Genomic DNA, 22,739 nt, shown 5'->3' with positions numbered 1-22,739 from the left:
GACTTTATGTAGGAGAGGACAAGGACAGGAAACTCTCAGATTAGCTATGGCTCTTAGGGAGTGGAAATAGAAACTCGAACAAAGAAAGATGGACTTAACGTATGAAAAAGTACTGGAGATATGGATTGTGGTTTCAGCAACAGTTGGAACATACATCACAATATTCCAGAAGTGGGAAAACACAGTTGTGGTGCCAGAGAAATCTAGGCCAAAAAAAAGGCAAGCTGTGGATCAAAATGCAAGCACCATGCACAGAATTTAGCTGGAGGAGGCAGACAAGAAGTTCATAGAAGACAAGCCCAAGTGGTTAACAAGGAAAATTTTACATTTGCTGAGCCGACACAGATAAAGAGCAACAGTGAACAGATGAAAAGGGTGTACTTGGTAATATTCATCAGAGTCCTCCCAGAATTGGAAAGAGGATTGGAAAGCTGTAATAGGGAAGTATGTGGTAAGGAAAGCTGATCGCACAGTGCTGAATGGGGAAAACATCACAGGGTGCAGGAAGTGTCAGGAGTGAGTTGAGAGGAGAGCTTTGAAGAGAGAGGGAAGCATAGAGGAGACAGAGACAGCTACATGGATGGCTTGGTTTGGAAACCTTGACATGGGAATAGAAGTTGTGGGAGTGGGATGTCAGAGAAGGTGATGGAGAGGAAAACTTCAGATCATTCTTACTCATTTTGACAGAATAAATATGAGTCTGCAACCTACGCAGTTGTTTAGTTAAGTTATTATTGAACATCACTACATTCTAAGCAGCAATTTTTAATAGTTTCTTTTTGATATGGTGAAGCAAGGAGAGAATTACAACATTAATGTTGTTCCTTCACAAATACACCCACATGTACAAAGATACCTCATCACATCTGAAAATGGGTATTGGTCCACTGGCAATTAATTTCCAGTTATCTTATGAAGAGTATCCATCAAAATCTGGGGTTTTATAAATAGTGCTGTAAATTGCACCATTTTGTTACATGTTAACAGCAGCAAATAAAAATACAAAATGCTTCACCGAATTAGCTCAATAAAATTTTAATCGCATTTATTATTCCCAAGTATCTGACAAAACAGTGCTTACCTGAAATAATAATCATTTTACTCTCTGAAGTCACGATATGTTGAATACTGTGTTTTGTGTGAGGTCTCTCTGAGATATGCTAACAATCAAGGAACTAATGAAGTTCAAACTATTAAGTTAAAAGAATAGTTATTTTGTTATATTTAATTCCATACACTCCTGAGCTAGTCAGCAGATTGCATTTATCCATAATCTTTGATTTTACGCTAATGCCAGGTAATTATATATATATGTATTTATGTGTGTGTGTATATATTTGATCAAATATGAAAATTCAATGTTCTTAGAAGGAAAGTTTAAGAAAGTCTAAAAAAATAAATTTCACAGCATTGCATTCTCCTTAATTTTCTTCAACATATACTTTTTAAATTACAGAGCTTTGTTTCAAATAAAGAAAATGAGTTATAGTTTAATGGACTGAAAAGTTGTGAGATAAAATTTTTCACTCAAGCAACGGTTACGACTTTCAGTCAAGTAGCCCAAAATTTAATGTAAAGGTACCTGTCAGACCAATGCATTCACTGTGATTTATGTGTAAACCAGAATGCAACTGCAGGCAAGTGCAGATGGGCAGTTAAATTTGAAAATCTGGAAGCTGCTATTTGGGATGTGGTGATCCCCCATAAATTGTATGAACATGGCAATTCATCATGGTATGGTGGTACAATGGTTAGCACTGCTCCTTCACAGCGCCAGAGGCCTGAGTTGGATTTCGGCCTTGGGTGACTGCGTGGATTTCCTCCAGGTGCTCTGGTTTCCTCCAGCATTCCAAAGATGTGCAATTTAGGTAAATTGGCTATGCTAAATTATCCCTTTTTATCCAAAGATGTGAAGGTTAGATTGATTAGCCATTGGTAAATGTGCCAGATCACGGGAACAGGGAGGAGGGGTTGGGCCTGGGTAAAATGCCCTTTCAGAGGTTCGGTGCAGACTCGATGGGTTGAATGGTTTACTCCTACACCATAGGGATTCTAAGGATTCTATCATCTGGTACCTATCTAAAAACATTGAATGATGTGAAACTCCTCTACTTGCATGGCGGATATGGACTAAACTTGCCACAGAAAGTTATGTTTTGTCCATTTCAGTCGAAGCACCCTGTTAAACATTGCAATAAGTTAATTGATTTCAAATAACTTCACAAGAATGGGACATTATTTTTTGTAGATGTAGAACCTTGACTTCAAATTTTAATTATTGGTGGAGATTTTGATAAAAAGATTGCGTACCTCCTTACATTTTCTTTCTTTTTTCCTCTCTCAATATAATCTGTTTTCCTTCTCTTTATTTCACTTTCAGAGCTTGACTTGAATTCATTAATGTAAAGTACATTTGCTGATTCAAACTATTTATTATTTGTTAGCAATACTTTAATATGATTGGTTAAAGAGCTGCTTGCCCTATTCACACACGTTCCAGGTGTCCCATGGACAGATCTAAACTGTTCGGATCTCTAACTTTCAGAAACTTTCAGTGTAAAATGTCACAGAAGTTAAAAGGGCAAGGTGAAGGTCAGTGAAAAGTGAGCACATCCACTCACTGATGGCAGTAAACTCTGTCTCAATGAACGGGATTTTCCAGTTCCCACCAAGTGGAGCAGAAAATTACGTTTGAAGTCAACTGACTGTTTAATTGTCCATTAAATTTTCCATCCCACTCACGACGATTCCTGTGGCAGGCAGGATTGGAAAGTTTTCCCCACTGTATGTTTCAGAATTTTGTTTCTCCCCAGTGTGAACTCACTGGTGTACTCACGGGTTGGATGATGTTCTAAACCTCTTCATGCAGTGGGAGCAGCCGAACTGTCTGAGCTCAGAAAGTATAGTTGTTCTGACAGTGAAACCATCAACAAATGCTGAATTTACTTTATAAAACTGAAAACAACCAAATTTGGGCTGGGAGTCCAAGATAGCGAATAGTGAATGAGGTGGGCTGCAACAAATTACAGGATTTATAACTTGCAGAATGGGCAAATAATTTGCAAAAGAAGCTCAACACAGATATATGTGAGTGGGAGGGGAAGATTATTTTAGTGGGAAGATTATTTCTTGGGAGGGGCATATCATTTGGGGTGGATGTTCCAAGAAATCTTGGAGTACAAATGCATCAGTCGTTTAAAGTTGTTCCACAGGTGAGCAAGGTCATGAAAAAATCAAGCACTAACCATGATTTCTACAGGGATAGAATTGAAAAGTAGGGAAGTTATGCCAAATCTATATTCACCCATGGTTAGATTGCACTTAAGTGTACTGCATGCAGTTCTGGATGTCGTATTATAAAAAAGATCTAAAGGCACTGAAGAGGCTGTACAGAAGGTTACAAGAAAGATACCAGAAATGTGTGGGTATACAAAGCAGGAAAAGCTCCATGGGCTGTGTCTTTTTTTCTTGAAGAAAGGTTGGAAGATGACAGGTATTTAAAATTATGAATGATTTTGATGGAATGGATACACAGAAAGAATGCTTCATCTTGTGGGGAACAGTATAACTAGAGGCCAATAGTATATGATAGTCACCAAGAAATACAATAGGAAATTCAGAGGAAGCTTTACCTCCCGAAGAATATTAGGAATGTGGAACTTGCTGCCACAGAGGAAAGTTGAAGACAATAATATCAATGCATTTAAGGCAAAACTATGCAAGCGTATGAGGGAGAAGGGAATAGGTTGTTACAATGGTATATTTAGTTGAGAAAGGGTGAAAGAAGGCTCAAGTGGTGCATTAACATCAGCATGGACTGGCTGGGCTGAATGGTCTGTTTCCAGGCCATTTATCCAATGTAATCCTACATAATCATAACAGTTGAACAATTTCTATGGTCTTGAAAAACTAACTTTAGAAGCCTGGTATGATCTTGCCTTTGAATAACATTTTAAAACTCAATAATTAGTAAAATAACAAGCATGTTGTTTTTTAATGTTTATGATATTTAAAATTCTACTTTCATCCCATGGGTAAGTTCCAATCTTTATTTTGATTTCTGAAGAACAATTAAAATGTGAATTATCATCCATACTTCTTATTTTTTGGTTTGCTGTCTCTGAGAATTCTTCAATCTTATTGGCTGATCAGCCTTTCCACTGTTGCTGGATGCCACAGATCCTTTATCGATGGTGCCTGATTCAAAGTCACATGGAGCCTGCTAAGTCTTTTGTTGACAACTTTCTGGAGGTCAGCCACATGCATCTGCCCTTCATCACCGATTGCAAAATCAACGCCAATGCCATTAGATGGCATCGGTTCTCAGCTTCTGGCAGGAAAGCACATTCCTTATTGCATTATCTCTCTCCCCGATCAGCTTTAAGAAATGGGTATGAAATATGGAATTATCACATGGTATTAGCTGAACATATTAGCATTAGAAGCAGGTCTGTCAGCATTTGAAAGAGAGAAAATGGGTTCATATTTTGAGTGTAGTATCAAAAGAGGTTATTAACTCAGTGTGTTCTAGTGCTTGTGCATATCTCGTGATGTGTTTATTCATCTGGTTTATGTCTCAGGAAACTTTCCAGCCATTTCAGCTAGTTAAAAAGGATGATGGAACAAAAATAAATCAATAAATTAATGTTAACTACAGTTCATTATGAGTTTTAAAATTAAATGATAATGATGATTGAGGTAATGACAGTAAGAAATACATTTTACAAGCTCATGATGGGTGATGAATGATTTGAACCAAAATATTAAATAATTATCTTTTCTTTTTTCAGATGCTGATGGTCTTGCTGCTTATTAGTAGAAGATTATTTTTCTTTAGGTTGTCAGCATTTGCAGTATATTTGATCCCACAGTACTTTTATTTTGAAGGAAAAAGCAAGTTGGTTGAGAAATTAATGTGAAGCTACACATCATGTATCGGCTCCAGAATATAGCTTATCCCAGTGTTCTGAACAAGTTCTCCCTCAATTAACACTGCCCAAGACATTCATTTTGTTGCAATTTTTGGATCTTACATGTGTTGGTTTTGCTTTCCTGACTGTAGTTACTGCATTAATAACAATTTACTGCATGTGAAGTCCTTTAATATGTTTCTGAAAGAGATGATAAAGCCCTGTGAAAATGCAAGTTTTTATTTCTATTCTAAGTACTACTCTATCTGATATTGGTAAGAGCAGTGGGATGAGAATTCATTAATTATTTATGATTACACATTCAATTAAGTTTATCTATTAGTCTCATGAGCAGGCTTAAATTAACATTGCAATGGAGTTACTGTGAAAATCCCCTAATCACCACACTCTGGCGCCTGTTCAGGTACACTGAGAGAGAATTTAGCATTGCAAATGCACCTAACCAGTATGTCTTTCGGACCGTGGGAGGAAACTGGAGCATCTGGAGGAAATCCTCGCCAACACAAGGAGAACCTGTCCGCACAGACAGTGACCCAAGTTGGGAATCGAACCTGGGTCTCTGTGAGTCAGCAGTGCAACCACTGTGCCACCATGTTCATTGACCATCTGGGAAAAGACATTTCTCAACTTGGCTTAACCTAGTGGATTTCCATGACTCTGTTCATAGTTTATTCCCAGTGATCTCTCATTAGTAATAAAGGGCTTATGCTTTAACGGGATTGTAAAACACATCAATATAATTGCAAACAGTATATTATTATCATTACCCCAATCATCATTACCATTTAAAAATCGTATGGTTATAAGGAATTGTGGTTAACATTAACATATTAGTTTATTTTTGTTTCATCATCTTTTTTTAACTAGCTGAAATGGCTGGAAAGGTTCCTGAGGCATAAAGAGGATGACTAAACACATCACTGGCTTTGCACAAGCACTGGAGCACACTGAGTTGGTGACCGCTTTTGTTATTTCAATCCATTCACACTGCTATGCTCAGGAATGCCCCCAAGCTCCCCGTAACATAATTAACATCTATCTTTTTTGAAAAAGGAAGTGTACAGAAAAATAGATGTCGATGTCACAAAACTACTGTCAACATTTTCAGAAAATCAGTTACAGTAATTTGTTGGCTACGTTGACTGGAAAATGTTATTAACAACACGGTGAATGCTAATGGAAATTAGCTTGAAGGAGTTATCGAGCTCAGTAATGTTTTGAAGCTGAATTAACACCAGTGGAAATATAGTCATTAACCCATAATGCTGCGGCTTCAGCGATCAACCAATTCCATCACTATGTCAATTCAACCATTTACTTTTCGAATGCTCAGTAGCATGATCAGCGCTCACTCTCAAAATCTACAGATTAAAAAAGGAGGGAAGAGAATTTCTCATGTATCTGTCTATTCATTGGTGTCATTCTAAGCAATTCCCTGTACTTGTGGAGAAGCACAATGACATAATTAGATTTTCTAAATTATCATGAGAGGATCCCAAGTACATATGCAAATTATGCTTACCTTACTGAGTTTAAGTTAAGTTTTAAGTTTTTTTTAAGTTTATTTATTAGTGTCACAGGTATGCTTACACTAACTGCAGTAGAGTTACTGTGAAAATCCCCTACTCACCACACTCTGGTGCTTATTCAAGTAAGAATAAGGGAGAATTTAGCATGGCCAATGCACCTAACCAGCATATCTTACAGACTGTGGGAGGAAACTCACGCAGACACAGGAAGACCATGCAGACTTCGCACAGACAGTGACCCAAGTCAGGAATCAAACCCAGGTCCCTGGCACTGTGAGGCAGCAGTGCTAACCACTGCGCTGCCCCCAATTAAAACCACCAGTAGAATATGGGCAGGAACCAAACCTATCCACCAGACCATTCATGCTGCATAAGGCCCAAGCAATTTATATTCTGCCAGTAAGCTGCAGGCATCAAGCAGGCACACCACTGCAGCTTGCTATTTATAGGAGGGTGGGTAGTTGAAATCTGAAATCTTGGAAATAGCCCCTAGAGGGGGCCTTGGATGGGTTGACAGCAGCTTGCAGGTTTTTTTTGTGTCAGGGTGCTCCTGTTCCTCCTGGCCATACTAAAAAGAAATGTTCTTTTACATTTTCTGCACATATACAGTACATCCTCTGTACATTTGTACCTTGAGTATTTCCTATATACTGCACAGAATCTACATTTGCATATTACAAATTACCTTGTATCTGAAATAGACAAAAGCTCTAACCACTTATCACAAAACCTGCCCAATATGATTGCATGAACAGGACAGCAAGAACCCCAACATCACATTCGTCCATTTAGGTACAGAAAATTAAAATTAGCCCTGTTGTTTTGAAGATCCAATGCACTTGACAATGATAGCAAATCTTATTTCAGATGTGTTTTAAAATAATTTAGATTATTTATTAGATTCTTTACAGCTCTGATTTCCACAATCACAAAGACATTACCCTTGTTTGTATGATTACTGACTGATGTGCAAAAATGCAGTTATTTTGGACAGGAGGAATTATTAAACTAGGCAGCGTAAGTTAGCTGAATTGCTGTCAATTGAGGTGCAATCATTAAGGCGGGATATTTTTGTGGTTAGTGTATGTTTTTTAGATAATCAATTCCTATTGCACAACTGAGTTCTCAGCCTTCCCATTTAATGTCTTTCGCACTCACTGCTTAAATGAGAATCATCAAACATTCTGAAGCAATGGGCTAAAAATAGAAAGATTTTTTGTTTTAAGCTCTGGTTTTGACCCAGTAAGTAAAAGCACCACCTGGTACAACACTGAGTCGGGGAAACCAGGAGGTTGCAGCTTTGATTTCCAAGAATTAGCTGATCTCAGTCAGGGTAACAGCTGGGGCACCAAAATAGATCTCAGCTGCCCTGGAGTAGGAAGGGGTAATCAGCTAGGGTTTATCCACTGTATCACCCTGCGGTGACTTCTAATGGAATGAAATTTAAAGAATAAAATGCTGGTAATATTTGACAGGTCCGAGGAATCTGTGAAGAGAGATAATGCTTTTGCTCAATGACCTTTTGTTAAAACTGGCAGAAGTTAAAGATTTGATAGTATTTCAGAAAGAGAGGTTAGGAAAGAGCAAAGAGAAAGAAGTGTGATAAAGCAGGAGGCAGACAAAATTAAAGGAATGATGATGCAATCAGAAGAGGATGGGAAAGTCACAAGAAACCAAGGGCCTGTTTCCGTCTCTATGACTCCATGACCCAGAAAAATGTAACTGACAACAGTAAAAATACGGTCAGTATCTTTGGATAAACAACACAGGATTAATAAGAATCATTGAATCCTTACAGTGCAGAAAGAAGCCATTCAGTCCATCAAGCCTGCACCGACAACAATCCCACCCAGGCCCTATCCACATAACCTGACATATTTACCCTTACAATCCCCCTAACACTAATGGATAATTTAGCATGGCCAATCCACCAAACACGCACAACTTTGTGCTGTGGGAGGGAACTGGAGCACCTGAAGAAAACCCATGCAGATATGGGGAGAATGTGCAGACTCCATACAGACAATGACCCGAGCTGCGAATTGAACCTGGGTCTCTGGTGCTGTGAAGCAGCAGTGCTAACCATTGTGCCACTGTGCTGCCCCAATAAATTGATGATTTTTCATCAGATTCATTTTGATGGGGTTCATCAACCTAAAATGTTAACCCTGTTTCTCTTGCCACAGATGCTACCAGACTGGTTGAGTTTTCCATAACTTTCTGTTCTTATTTCAGATTTCCTGCAACCATAGAGCTTTACTTATGCCTTAGCAGCATCTGCAGAAATGGGAGTGGTGGTTATTGAACTCACTATTGAAGCTGTAGGATGTAAAGTGCCCAGCAGAAGATGAGATGCTGTCTCACAAATTTGCTTTGAGCATCACTAGGACAGTATTCTCTGGTCAGAGAATTCTGAATGAGATTAGATTGGAGAATTAAAACGGCAAGTGACTAGGAGCTCAAAGTTGAGGCTGAACTGGGGCATTCAGCAAAGGACTCATCCAATCTGCATTTGGCCTCTCTAGAGTAGAGGAGACCACATTGTGAGCAGTAACTACTACATATCAGGTATGAAGAAACTCAATCAAAATGCTATTTTGCCTGAAAGAAGGTTTGGGATGATGGAAGGGAAACAGTGAAAGATTGTCCCTTCCCTGTAAAGTTGCAGTAGGAAGGATGTTATTGAATAGGAAACGAGAGTATCGTGGAGGGGGCAGTCTATTTAGAATGATAACAGTGTAGGAGAGAGAATGGCGAGTTTGATGGTGGCAGTGTGCTGAATGTCAAAGAAATTATGCAATGATATATGTTGAATGAGGTTGGTGGGGTAGAAGCTGAGAACAAGAGAGACCCTGTCATTGCTCTGAAAGGGAGGGGAGGTGAGGACAGAAGCGCAGGGAATAAGACAAACATGTTAAGGGCCTGCCAACCATGGTGGGAACCTTCGGCTAAGTAAGAAGGAAGACACAATGGAAGGTGACAGATGTGATGGAGGCTGAGAAACTGGGAAGATAGAATGGAGCCCTTAAAGGAAGGAGTGGTGGGACAAAGTGGTATGTCAATGGACTTCAAGCAGATATTGGTGGAGAGCCCATCCTCAGAGTTGGAGATAAAGAGGTTGACGAAGGAAAGTGAAATCAGTGATGAACCCTGTGAATGCGAGTGAAAATTGAAAAACTGAAAATGAAGTGGACTACATTCTCCAGTTCAGGGAGAGAGCAGGAATCAATACAGTCATTAATGTATTGCAAAAAGAGGTCAGAAGCAGATCTGTGTACAACTTTTACAAGACCATATATCCCACTGAATGTCCGACATAGCAGGGTCTATATAGTGTCCAAAGATATGCAGCTTAGGAGAATTGACCATGGTAAATGCATGAGGTTATGGGAATAGGATGACGGTGGAGGGAGGGGGGGAGCGTGAGTGAGATGCTCTTTCGGAGAGACAGTGCAGACTCAATGGGCCAGGTGGCCTCCTTCTGTTCTGTAGGGATTCCATGGTTCTATGGGTGCACATAACACCAACTTTTATTTGGAAGAAATGAGTAGGGTCAAAAGAGTTGTACTGGCAGAAGGAGGTGGGTACTGATGGATAGGGACTGCTTAGGCCTTCTTTCAAGGAAGAAGCAGAGGGTCTGCAGGCTGCCATGGTGGGAGCTGCATGTATAGAGCTAGAGGATGATCCATAATGAAAGGGGAAAGATTCAAACCTGGAGGTTGGAAATGTTAAAGTGATGAAACATGTCAGAGATCTGGGTTAGTAAAACGCAGACAAGAGAAAAGAAAGATTATAGAGAGGGAGAAGTAATTTCCATGGGACAAGAAGCAGCTGAACAGGAGTCTAGATTATGGATCTTGAATAGGAGGTTAAGGTGGGCTGTATAACCTGAGGAACTATGAGGTTGGAAGCCATGAAGCTAATACCTCAATTGGACATGAGGTGATGGTCTGGCAATGGTGGCTTGAGTTCAGCAGTGGGGTTATGATCCAGAGGAAGGTAACAGGTGTTGGAGTGTCGCCCTGCAGCCTCTGCAAGTTAAGGATCTGTTTAGCAAACAAAGGGTGGAATTTTCTCAAAAAATGACTAAGGCGAGAATTTTCCAGCTGTTCAGGCCCCACCACTGATGCAAGCAAAGACAGAGAATCTGGCAGTTAACCAAATCTTTATTCACTGCAGCAGGATCACAGAATCCTGTCAAAAATTCTGACTTAAGTGCCATTTTGGGAAGAAAACTGGTGTGATTTATGCCTGCATGTTTCCTCACACTTAGTCATTTTTTTGGGAGAGTGGTGAGTTTTGCATCGATTCTGAAAGGGGCAGAGCCTGAGGAGCCCCCTCCCTCCCCCATGGACACTGGGGAGCCCCCCAAACTCTCCTCATTGAAAAGATGTTCCCCAGTCCCCTTCCCAAATATTGCTGCCGTTGGGGCCCTTCCAATGGGTTCCCCTTCATGACCCTCTTCATAATCCCCCTTCATGCCCCTTCATGACCCCCTTTCATGGCCCCCTTTCATGACACCCGCTTTATGCTCCCACTTAATGAATTTCCCCCTTTATGACCCCATCTTGCCCTTGCCCCCTCAGACTCTATCTCCTCATGACCCAGTCCCCTTGGCACTGCCCAATGCATCTTGACATTGCCAGGCAATGCCCTGCCATGTTTCTGACCACCGGGGGCTTCAATAGCTTCTGAGCAATAATCCTCCCCCCTGCACCCCTGCCTCACCCCCAGCATAGCCATCACACCTGATCTCCAGTTGTGGAGACCAGTAATGATTCTCATTAGGTTCTTGCTGTGCCTGAGGGTCAGAAAATCACAGGAGCAGCAAAGATCCGGCCTTGAACAGCCTTTACGTATTTAAGTCTGGCAGCAGTGGGCAGGAAGATACCAATGAGGTTTGGCATCAGTGCAGAATGCACTAAATCACTCATCCACAATTCTCCAGCACCACTCTACTCTAATGTGTTTGTGCTGAGCACACTGAGTCACACAATCGTGGCCAAAATCCGCCCTGCTCTTAAATTTTTTAAGTTTATTTATTAGTGTCACAAGTAGGCTTACATTAAGACTGCAATGAAGTTACTGTGAAAATCCCCTAGTTGCCACACTCCAGCACCTGTTCAGGTACACTGAGGGAGAATTTAGCATGGTCAATGCACCTAATCAGCATGTCCTTTGAACTGTGGGAAGAAACTGGAACACCCGGAGGAAACCCACACAGACGCGGGGAGAATGTGCAGACTCCTCACAGACAATAATCCAAGCCAGAATTGAACCCAGTGTTAACCACAGTGCCACTGTGCCGCCGACCGTGCTGCTCTTGTCAGCAGCCTTAGTTACAATGTCAGAGTTCAACATTAGAGAATGAAGGTTGTGGATAAGTAGATTAGATCAACACAAGCTCAACGAATCTCATCTATTGATTAGACACTTTACAGCCTTAAGATTCCACACTGAGTTTTGATCATAACCACCCCTCCTATTTACTCAACTGCTGCTAATGATTCAGCTATAACTATTTATACTTCCCTGGATCCATTGTTTCTTCCTTTTCATGCCATCATCCACTATCCCACAACACTTGGGAGATATTTGCACTCCTCTAATTCTGACCTCTGATTTTAATTGCTTCACCATTGGTGGTTGTATCTTTAACTGCAGAAGTCACAAGCCCTTAAATTCTCTGCCTACACCTTGTTGCCTCGTGAGCTCTCTCCCCTACTTTAAAACGTTACTGTAAGCCAAACTCTTTGACCAAGACTTTTGGCATCTGCTATAGTCCTTATATGGCTTGAGAACACTCTTGTGAAGGGCCTTGGGTACTTTATAATGTAAATAATAACCCTCCACCCTATCACATATTTTCCTTCTGTTCTTCTCTCACCATTTCATTTTGGGAGGCTGTGGCTTAGTGAAAATGTCACTGGATTAATAATCCCAAGGCCCAGGTTAATAATCATGGGTTCAAATCCCACCAGGGCTGATGGTGGAATTTAATTAAGTTAATGAATCTGGAATATGAAGTTCATCTCAATACTTGTGATCATGACAATAACCAACAATTGTAAAAATCCACCTGGCTCACTAATGTCATTTAGGGAAGGAAACCTGCTGCCCTTACCTGGCCTGGTCTACATATGATTCCAGACCCACTGCAATGTGGCTAACTCTTGAAATAGCCCAGTCAGCCTCTCAGTTGAAGGACAATAACATAAGCAAAATACTGCCGATGCTGGAAGCTGAAACAAGAACGGAGAATGCTGGAAAAACTGAGCAGGTTTGGCAGCATCTATAAGGAGAGAAAACAGGGTAAATGCTTGGAGTCCTCTGGCTTTTCATCAGAACAACTCAACGACAGTTAAGAAGGGGTAACAAATGTTGGCCTTGCCACTGATGCCCATGAAAAGAATTACAATAAAACCCAATTTGTATTTGCACAATGCAGTAGATTCTGGAACACTGAATTGAAAACTGAAAATGCTGAGAGTAGTCAGCAGGTCAGGCAGCGTCTGTAAAAAGAGAAAAGTTCCAAGTCTGATGAATGGTCATTCAAACATCAACTCTGTTTCTCTCTCCACCGATTCTGCCAAATCTGCCTGGTGGTTCCCATTCTTACAACGGTAACTTTTGCAGGACGTTTTAACATTAGCAGTTAATTGCTTTTATTCTAGCTTGGAGATAGTTCGATGGATAGATGGAAGCGGCCCTGCTCAGGTTGATGATGTTTGTATCTGAAATCGTGATGATGGTCCTTTGCAAGTCCGCAGAAAAGGCAAGCTCTGTATTCTACGTCCCATCTTCCCTTTCACCCAAATGACAGATACCCAATCCACGCAATAGATTTTTAAAGTTTTTTTTGGTTTACTGGCAATGCATATTCAAATGCAAACGTGACAGGCCTATACAACAGGACTGTAAATTGTTCACCTAAAGCCACTAAAGAAGCGTACACATCCCCAACACTAGTAAAGGAAAATAAAATTCCATTGACATTCACCTTAGCAGTAGCAACACGGTCAGTGTCACTGTAAATTGTCGAACTGAACATTTAATTACACGATATTCAGTTGTACATTCGCCATCGGTATCTGAATTGCACAGTCCTTTCGTGGTACACTCCAGTAATCAGGAAACGTGAAAAACGCCATGCGTTTGGCTTCTGAGCTTCCCATCCATGGCTGTTCCTTGGTTCTAGTAGGGCGCGCGGTTTAATTGCGAGTTCAGGTTAAAACGATACAGGCACACAGTGACCTTTTTTTTCAAAAAAAGGAACTAGTTCTGAGGTACGCGAAAGAAAAAAAATCATACATGACACAGTTCCCGAGCTTCCACACTTGTGCACAGTACCGGACCAAACAGCACATAATGGACAATTTCCACGCAGTATTACTGGTTTTGTTTATACAGGTAACGGATGGAAGAAAGTGGGCGTGGGGGGGTGGTGTGGACGGTGAGAAATACAAAAATAATAAAGGGTGGGGGGGGGGTTAGAGAAAATCGATCATAGGGGCAGTTATTGGCGTTTAAAAAAATACATACCAAATATTATTTGCATAAATGATAACTAGTTATAACATAAAGTTGGAAGTGGTGTGACAGCATTTCGATAGCGGGAAAGAACACAAGATCCAGGTTCACACCATTATGTGAAGTAAGCTTACTTCTTAAAGGTTTTCATAGTCCGACCACACAACTCACCTGCGTCTCGATAAATTGGGATTGATTAAGAGATTTGGAGAAAATAAAATCGAAACACTAGAGACATCCTCGCATTTAGCGTATAGAAATGTACCCTCCCTGTTGTACAATAAGGCTCTTATCTGTTCACTCTTTATCTTTTGGATACAGTGTTATCAAACTTTTGGAAATAAACAACGACATGAACCTTTTCATATCGGGATCCCTTCTTGACCAGCATGGTTTGCATGTCTTGTCTACAACAGGGGTGTTATGACTGCAATTTCAAAGAGCTGCCTGTAAAAACTACAGAATAAATGGGTCGCAATTCTGATGGGTTTCCCCTGTACTGAATGGTACATCGGACCCTTTTGATGTTTATTATCGATCTCACAAACACGCTATGGGTGCAACAGTTTGGAAGGCAACAGAGGGGGGACAAAATATTAGAATTCCGTCTCCTGGGAGGCGGGGTAAGGAATGTTTGGGCCTTTATCCCGCCCCGATTTCTGCCCCCTCCCCACGCCTCCCCCCTTCACACACACACACCTACACGCACACACATAGATCGCAGGATTTAAATGTACCAAGCAGCATTACAAAATATGACTGGTATTTTGGAGTCTTTGCACCGAATAAACCTTGTGATTCGGAAGTGCCTCCACAGGTTAACCATCTATTCAGGAGAAATTGCACAACCTCAATTTGTCACTTAATTTCGTTTCATCTCCACCGGTTAAAAGAACAATTGAGTTACATGTGGAAGTTCTGTAGCAGGATCATTTTAGATCCGACTCTTGTTTCTCTCTCCACGGCTGCTGCCAGACCTGCTGAGTTTATCCAGCATTGTTCTGTTGTTTGTGTGTGAGTTACATGTGACTTTGTTTCAAGCAACTACAATAAGCAATGTTGCTAACTGATGGTTGGTGGGCAAACCAAGTTTAGTAGCTTTGACACCAGTTCTCATGTATGTTGCCTCTGTTAAATTGGGGGGAGAGGATTGGGGGGGGAGGTGTTGAAAGCAGCATTTTTCTCTCTCTGGTGTAAACTGTCAGGTGTTGTGTTGGCCGTTTTGGGTGATAGGGATGATTTTTTCCAAGGACACGTCCGTCTCGTAGTCCCCGTTGCTGGAGAGGAGGCTGATGGCCCCGTGCTGGGACACGGGAGAGAGCTTGGCGCAGCGGTTGGGGTCCGCCGGCTCTTCCTGAGGGCAGCAGCGCACCGAGTGGGGGATCAGGTAGATGCAGTTGTCCATTTTGTCCAGGGAGCCCCCGGGCTGGTAGGCGGACACCCCGTTGTGGATGGTGACCGTCTCCACCGCGTTGCTGCTGCAGAAAGCGTCGCAGCCCAGCAGGGTGGAGAAGGCCTTGCGGAAGTCCGCGTTGAAGGCATAGATGATGGGGTTGAGCGAGGAGTTGGCCCAGCCGAACCAGACGAACACGTCGAAGGTGCCGCCGCTCACACAGGCTGGGCTGGCGGCGTGGGCGCTGCCCTCGCAGAAGGGCACGATGCAGTTGAGGATGAAGAAAGGCAGCCAGCAGCACACGAAGACGCCCATGATCACGGACAGGGTCTTCAGCACCTTGGTCTCCCTCTTGAAGGACATCTTGAGGGAGCTCTCGGGCTGCTGCTGCTGCAGCTCCGGCGCGTTGCTGGCGCTGCTCCGGTTGCTCTGGCAGTTCTTGGCGTGAACGGCCGCCCTCTCCAGCGCCGAGATCCGCCGGATCTGCTTCTGGGCGATCCGGTAGATCCTGGTGTAGGTGACGATCATGATGGCCACTGGGATGTAGAAGCTGATCAGGGAGGAGGAGATGGCGTAGGTCCTGTTCAGGCTGGAGTCACAGTTGTCCCCTGGGCGCTGGCCAGTGGTGCTGTTGTAATCCAGTAAAGTGCTGGGCTTCGCCTTGTGCCAGTCCAGCTGCACTGGGATGAAGGAGATCAGCACCGACAGGGTCCAGGCCACGCTGATCATCACAAAAGCCACTTTGGGTGTCATTTTCCGCTCGTAGCGGAATGGGCTGGAGATGGCCCAGTATCTGTCCACGCTAATGACACACAGGTTGAGGATAGAGGCGGTAGAGCACATTATATCGAAGGCTACCCAGATGTTGCAGAAGGAGCCAAAGGGCCAGTAGCCTGCCATCTCGCTCACAGCCTTCCAGGGCATCACCAGGACGGCCACCAGGAGGTCGGAGACGGCCAGCGAGATCACAAAGAAGTTGGTGACCTTCGATCGGAGGTGGCGGAATCGGACCACCGCCACGCAGACCAGAGTGTTCCCCAGGAGCGTGGAAAGTATCAGCAGCGAGAGGAAGCAGCCTGTGAGCACACGGAACGAGGAGTCCTGCTCACCGCTCAAAGAGCTCCCATCCATGGTAGTCGTGTTCAACCTCATTGCTCCAAAGGGAGAGAGGGGGGTTGGGGGGGTGGGGGTGAGGATGCCCCCCCTCCTCGAATACAGTATCCCCCACCCCTGCGCCACACTCCGCCTGCTCACCACCACTCACAATTAACCCATAGACCAGACGGCGGGTAAGGGCGAAAACTCCTTTCACACTTCCAACAGAAATGGACCTACCTTCAATCCATCCCCACGCTGGCTGGATCTATTTTTTTAATCAACGCCCTTTATCCCGGATTAGCTTTATCTTAAAATCCATATTCGTAGCGCAGATGAGCATCTCTGCCCCAGTCAACAGCCTGGCAATAAGTAACTACCAACATTGCACCTTCCCCTAGTGCAATGGGGCCAGATTCTGCTGGGCAAACAGTGCACATATATTGCATATTACTGTATCAGATTATTGATCCTCTGTAAGGGTCCAGGCACTCCCTTGCATCCTGTGAAGAATGTAAATCTAATGCATATACTGTTGGTACGGGATTGTTGTGTGTGTTGGTTTTCAGTAGCTTCTCTCTCAGAGCTCTTCACTCCAGATAGCCGTGTCTCCGTGGTGAAGAACTCAGAACATCCTGCGCCTCGCCACTCACTGGACGTTCCTTAGGAATGTGAAGAGAGATCAGAAATAAAACACGTTGTCACTTTCTTAAACAACCACACAAACAGCATGAATTTCATTCACACATGACTATGCTTTACTCCACTACCAGTCGCAGTACAGCTGTGATCACTGGTGACTCCAGTTTACAACCAGCAACTGCGGTAATGAGGTAACAGATCTTGCTGGAAACACTCAGCAGATCAGACAGCGCCTGTGGAGGAAGGAGGGGAGGGTTCACCTTTCAGGTCCTCTGGTCAGAGCAAGTTCCCAATCTTTTTTGGACCGTTTACGCTGTATTTAAACTCTCTCTCTCCGACTACTATTCCCTCTACGTTTCGAGCAACTTTTATAGCTAGCACGAAACAGGGACTGTTTCATTTTTTGTTTGCAGGCTGTCCAGTTCTATTTCGGTGAATACCGCGGTCTTGTGCATCTCGTCACATCACCCGCATACCCGCCCGTTAATCTGTGCACAAATCCACACTTACTCACCGATGTGGTCCCCCCCCCCCCCGCCCATCCCGCAAAACGCTGTATTTTGCAAAGGGGACAAAATCGCGACACGGTTCAGTCCAGTCGCTCTAAGAATGATCCAACACTCTCTTACCTTTTTACCAAAAGTTGTTTGTCGACGAGACTGTTGAACAACCGCCCCACGCTCATTCTAAAAGGGATGGAGGGAAAGACTGTCGTCTCAATTTTCAAGTCCGAATGGAGAATAAAACTTCCCAAAACATGCTGCAGAGGTGTTGACATTCACAATACGATGGGCGATTTTGACAGCATTAATGTTCATCACAGTCCAGTGGCCGGCTGTAGATGCATGTGTGGCCATTCACAAAAAAAAGGGTAGTGATTCGCAGTAAGCCTTCCCGAGCTCTATTATCTGTTTCTCCAGTTCCGCTCTTGATAATGAGTTGTCCCGGATTACTGCCCGTGATCTTTTTGCGCCACCACGCGGATTGCCAACGCTGTGAACAGAGAGGCGGGCGGCTTCCTGGCTCTAACGTGCAATTTGTGGGTTGTGGACTGGCATTGATGCTAAAAAGCTCCTCCGACCAACTGGCCAGCGACTGGCTCGTCGGCTTTAATCCGTTAACCATTTGAGGTAATAATACTCCCCGCCTTCACTTTGCGAGTTAAGTGCGGGGAATTTAACTACTGCGTTCACCAAGCTCTGGGAATGAGATTTTCTCTTCGTCAGATTAATCAGAGAAATCTTTGGATATTTTTGTCTGTAGCCTAGGCACCCTTTAAATGTTGACAGAAACAGCTGGCGGATGAAATCTCCCTGCTGTGGCCATCCATAACCATCGACTTCGACCTTGTGAAAAGCAAGCCCGGTTCACCTGTGTTTAGCTTTCTGCTTCCTTTACAGAGAGGTGGAGGATGGAATTAAAAGCACAGGGTTTATCTGAAAATGTGTGACCAGTGTTTTGGTTCCGAACCTGTCATTTATTTATTCATCAATTAGGTATGTCGGTGTTCTTCAAGATAAATCACGCGATTGTTAAGTGTTTCAGATTGACGAATATGTTTTGTCATTTTTTTTCCTCCCAGGAAGGCAGTGGCCCCTTTCAGGTCACCCTGACCAAATGATGTATCCCAATTCGCGGGTCAAGCAGACCAACAGCTGGCAGCTAACAACACCAGCTCTCCTTTACTGTAAAAAGTGGGAGAGAGCCTGCACCATACACCGCAGTCTATTTGTAATCAGAGCTTTAAACTCGACTCGGTTATTATTTTTAAAAACTTTCACTTTATTCTAAATAATTCTAACGTTTTCCCGTAATATTGATTTGTCGAGTCAACAAAGTCGTGGCAATACTTCTTTGAGCAGAAACGCAAGTGTAATTCAAGTAAATTGATCTTTGTAACTATGGCACAACGGGCAACGTTCTGCACTGCACAATTTTCCCTAGAGCTAGAGAGAGGCATCTTTTACATGACATACTGAAGTGAGATGAAGAAAAATCTTAACTGTTATTAACACATTCCCCTACCTATAACCGGACAATTCTGTGCCCCTCATAAAATTAACTTAAATCTGAAGAAGAATGTATATCTATAGTAAAATAATTTGTGATAAATGAAAACGTTAATAGACACCAGGCAAGCCAGATACATTTGGAATGAATAGTTAACTTTTTAAAATAAATTGTGCCAACAGATAGCGGCACTAATGGATGTCACACGATGAACTCCACTATTCCTGCTTTGAACATTAAACATTATTTCATTCTAGATCGAAGTGGTTAGACCCACGCTCCAGAACTCTGTGCACGGACCTTGGTTACACCTCTTTTAATCTACTAAAGCTATTCTTGTTTTCTTGAACTTGTTTCTTTTCCCCAACTTTTGATTAATTATATGAGTCGCGATCGGTAATTTCACTAAACTTCGTCATTTTGGATTATTTATCTCTTATCTTTCACAACAGCATTTTAAAAAAATAATTCGCGGGTTACTGGCAAGACTGGAACAGGTCTATTGCTAGTTGCCCCGAGAAGGCGGTAGGATTTTTATGCTCACTTGTTCAGAATACAGAAAATTAAAGATGAAGATAACACCACATTTATTTTCTGGGTTCAAGTCATTGAATTTGACATACGGACAACGTTGACATACAACAGGTTTTATTTTACCCAGAAAGAGAGTAATAGCTCCTTCTACAAACTTTTCTAGTAACAACGAAATACAAAGTACTGATCAAGAAGCCGTTTGTGTTTGGGAGAATAAGAAGGAACGTTCCGTCTTGTTGCCACATGTCCTGTAACCCCTTATATAATGAATCCCTTTAGAACTTCAAAATTTGCTGAATATCATAGCTTAGTTGGATTATTGTGACAGGTTTTACCCAACTAATTACTGCTCATTCTTTCGGTCTTTTTTTTAAACCAAGTATTAAAATACCATGTTGAAACTAACCCCAAATCGTTCAAGATAATGGTAGACCGCCTTCTTGGACCACTGCAGTTACTCCTTTTAACAATTCTATAAATTGAATGGTTTAATTGGGCCACTTCAGAAAGCAGTCAGATCCTCAGTTAGATGACAGCTGCAGGATTCACCATTGGCCAAATGGACCATCCCATTTCTCCAGTGAAGGTGTCTCATCCATGGCACAGAGGATATATTGCAACGAGAAATATACGTCATTGGCTTCAGTTCCCCTGTAGTCCCCAAGAGCAAAACGCGAATCTGGATGCAGACCTTTGCTGCCCATAGCGATGCAGATAACGACCAATGTGTAAAGGTCTTCGTAGAGAATGGGCACAAACATGGAGTGATTCTTAAAAGGCACTTGCAGCCTCACAGCCCAATGCATTGCAAACCGGTCCATAAAGGTGGAAGATCTCCCAGAAACAATCCTGAACATTATTTTCTCCCCAAAAAAGAATCAACCATGTTGAGATAGAGCCATATGTATCAATTTATTAGTGTCACAAGTCGGCTTACATTAACGCTGCAATGAAATTACTGTTAAAAAAATCATAGTTGCCATACCCCAGCACCTGTTCTGGTGCACTGAGGGAGAATGTAATATGGTCAATGTCCCTAACCAACAGGTCTTTCAGACTGTGGGAAGAAACCAGAACACCTGGAGGAAAGCCAGGCAGACATCGGAAGATTGTGCAGACTCCACACAGACAGTGACCCAAGTGGGGAATTGAACCTGGGTCCTTGGCATTGTGAAACAGCAGTGCTAACTATTGTGCCAATGTATGCCAGATAAGGAAAGAATGGCATTTTTCTTCTCTAAAACTGAGTTGTTAGAGCAATCTGACAGCTTAATGGTCACTTCTACTGATGCCAATTTTTAAAAGTGAATTCAAATTCTCTAAATGTCATAGTAGGATTTGAGCATATATTGTACTGCTTATGAGGCCAGGTTTCTGAATTACCAATCCAGTAACCACATTACATGAACCATTGATATAGACTCTTTACATCATAAATACCAAAATGTTTTACAATAATGCTAAATGATTTGGTGAGGTTACGAAGGCATGGTTGAAAATTTGGTCAAAATATGATATTAAGCTGGTTTGCTAAAGTTGGGGAAAGAAGAGATGAAGTGATTTAGAGAGTGATTTCAGAAATTGGCACTGAGACATAAAAGGCTTGACACCAATCATAGGGCAAAGTGAGGAAGGGACACTGAGTCCGAGAAGTGAAGAATGTGATATGGAATATTGGCTGGAAATCAACTGGGACTCAGCTGTGAAAAAAACCTGAAGATGAGCATAGTGACTTCAAATTTGTGTTAGGGGACTAGGGTGCTGGTGTATATTAACAAGGATGGGGTAACGAACAAGACAAAAATGTATTTCAGCATTTTGGACAAGTTAAAGTTCATAAAAGATGGAGGATGGGAAGAGTGTATTGAATAACTGAAACTATATGTGGCAAAAGAATGAAGGCTTTGGGGGGATGGAGTAGGGGCTCTCCACACAAAAGCAGAGAAGTGGAGAAAAGGAAGGCAATGTTGTCAAGATGAAAGTGAGTGTCCTTGCTGATGGTTAGGGTGTAAGGTATTCAGTTCAGCCCTGGTTTATGTAAACTGCCAAGATTTTGCATGGTATTGTTTAGCTGGGTAGGTGATTTGGTAAGGGGAAATGGCTGGAAGGCAGTGAGACATGCAAAGACTTACAGAAAAAACAGAAGGAAAACTAGAAATGGGACAAAGTGGGGCATGATGATACATGCTTTGAAAGTGCGTCTAAGTAAATGATACAATTACCAACATTAATAGAATGAGGAACAAGAGAGGAAATTGATTAGTCAGGAGTTGAATGAAAAAAATGTCAAGAAAGCCAGAGGCGTGTCTCATTAGCTGAATTAGCCCAGAAGAAGGCAGTAGGGCAGAATGGTGGAACCATTTGGATGTTGGGGATAGGAGGGGAGAGGTCAAAGACAAAATAGCAGTAGAACCTGCATAGATATTTAAATTGTACATTTATTCCAATTTTTAGTCAGGCTAAATTATGTGAAGTGTGTGGGTTAAACCAATTTTATTAGTACAATAAATTACCAGTGACCTGACAATCCTTTGTCTCTGAATAAACAGAGTGATTGAATGAAGAATCTTCTGGCATTGATTTTCAGTGAGGAAAATTCTGAAGATAGAGACTGATTACACAAAGACAGTTTGAGACAAATATAAATTGACAGATACAAGTATGCTTTAATTAGATCAGAGAGATACAGACTGAGATAAGCCTGCACAGAATTTAAATAGAGAGAGGACTAGAAATTGGCTAGATATTCCTCTATTCATTTTATTTAGCCAAGGGAAAAGTTGTGTGTCCATCACATTTATTCCATGGGCAAAGTCAGAATATGTGGAATAAACTGGTCAATATAAAGACAGACAAAAGTCGATAAACATCAAGAAAGGTGCAGAGAGTCAGTAATTAAAGTCAAAATAGGCAAACTGTGAAACACACAACTTCTACTAGACATTAAAAAACATAGGAAAGTTCCTTTCTTCCCACAATCATCCCTCTGGTATACTAACTTCCCCCATTGTGTCATCCAAATGTATTTAAATAACCTCACTATTTGTATTTACAGTATCTTGCTTGATGGTTATT

The 22,739-nt window shown here is 42.1% G+C and overlaps 1 protein-coding gene across 1 annotated transcript; it reads right to left on the bottom strand.

Moving 5' to 3' along the window:
• Positions 1-14,679: 14,679 nt before the first annotated feature.
• Positions 14,680-18,129, bottom strand: LOC145351512 (D(1) dopamine receptor-like). Its single transcript, XM_080201108.1, has 2 exons — positions 17,750-18,129; positions 14,680-17,140 (listed from the first exon to the last, which is right to left on the bottom strand). Exon 2 carries the CDS (start codon positions 16,533-16,535, stop codon positions 15,192-15,194), a length of 1,344 nt encoding a protein of 447 aa, XP_080057234.1. The 5' UTR covers positions 16,536-17,140; positions 17,750-18,129; the 3' UTR covers positions 14,680-15,191.
• Positions 18,130-22,739: the final 4,610 nt, after the last annotated feature.

This window comes from Carcharhinus amblyrhynchos, chromosome 13 (assembly GCF_965287045.1).
Source record: "Carcharhinus amblyrhynchos chromosome 13, sCarAmb.v2.hapA, whole genome shotgun sequence".
NCBI lineage: Eukaryota > Metazoa > Chordata > Chondrichthyes > Carcharhiniformes > Carcharhinidae > Carcharhinus > Carcharhinus amblyrhynchos.
Note: the sequence above shows the minus strand (reverse complement) of the source record. Positions and strands in the feature narration are given on the sequence as shown.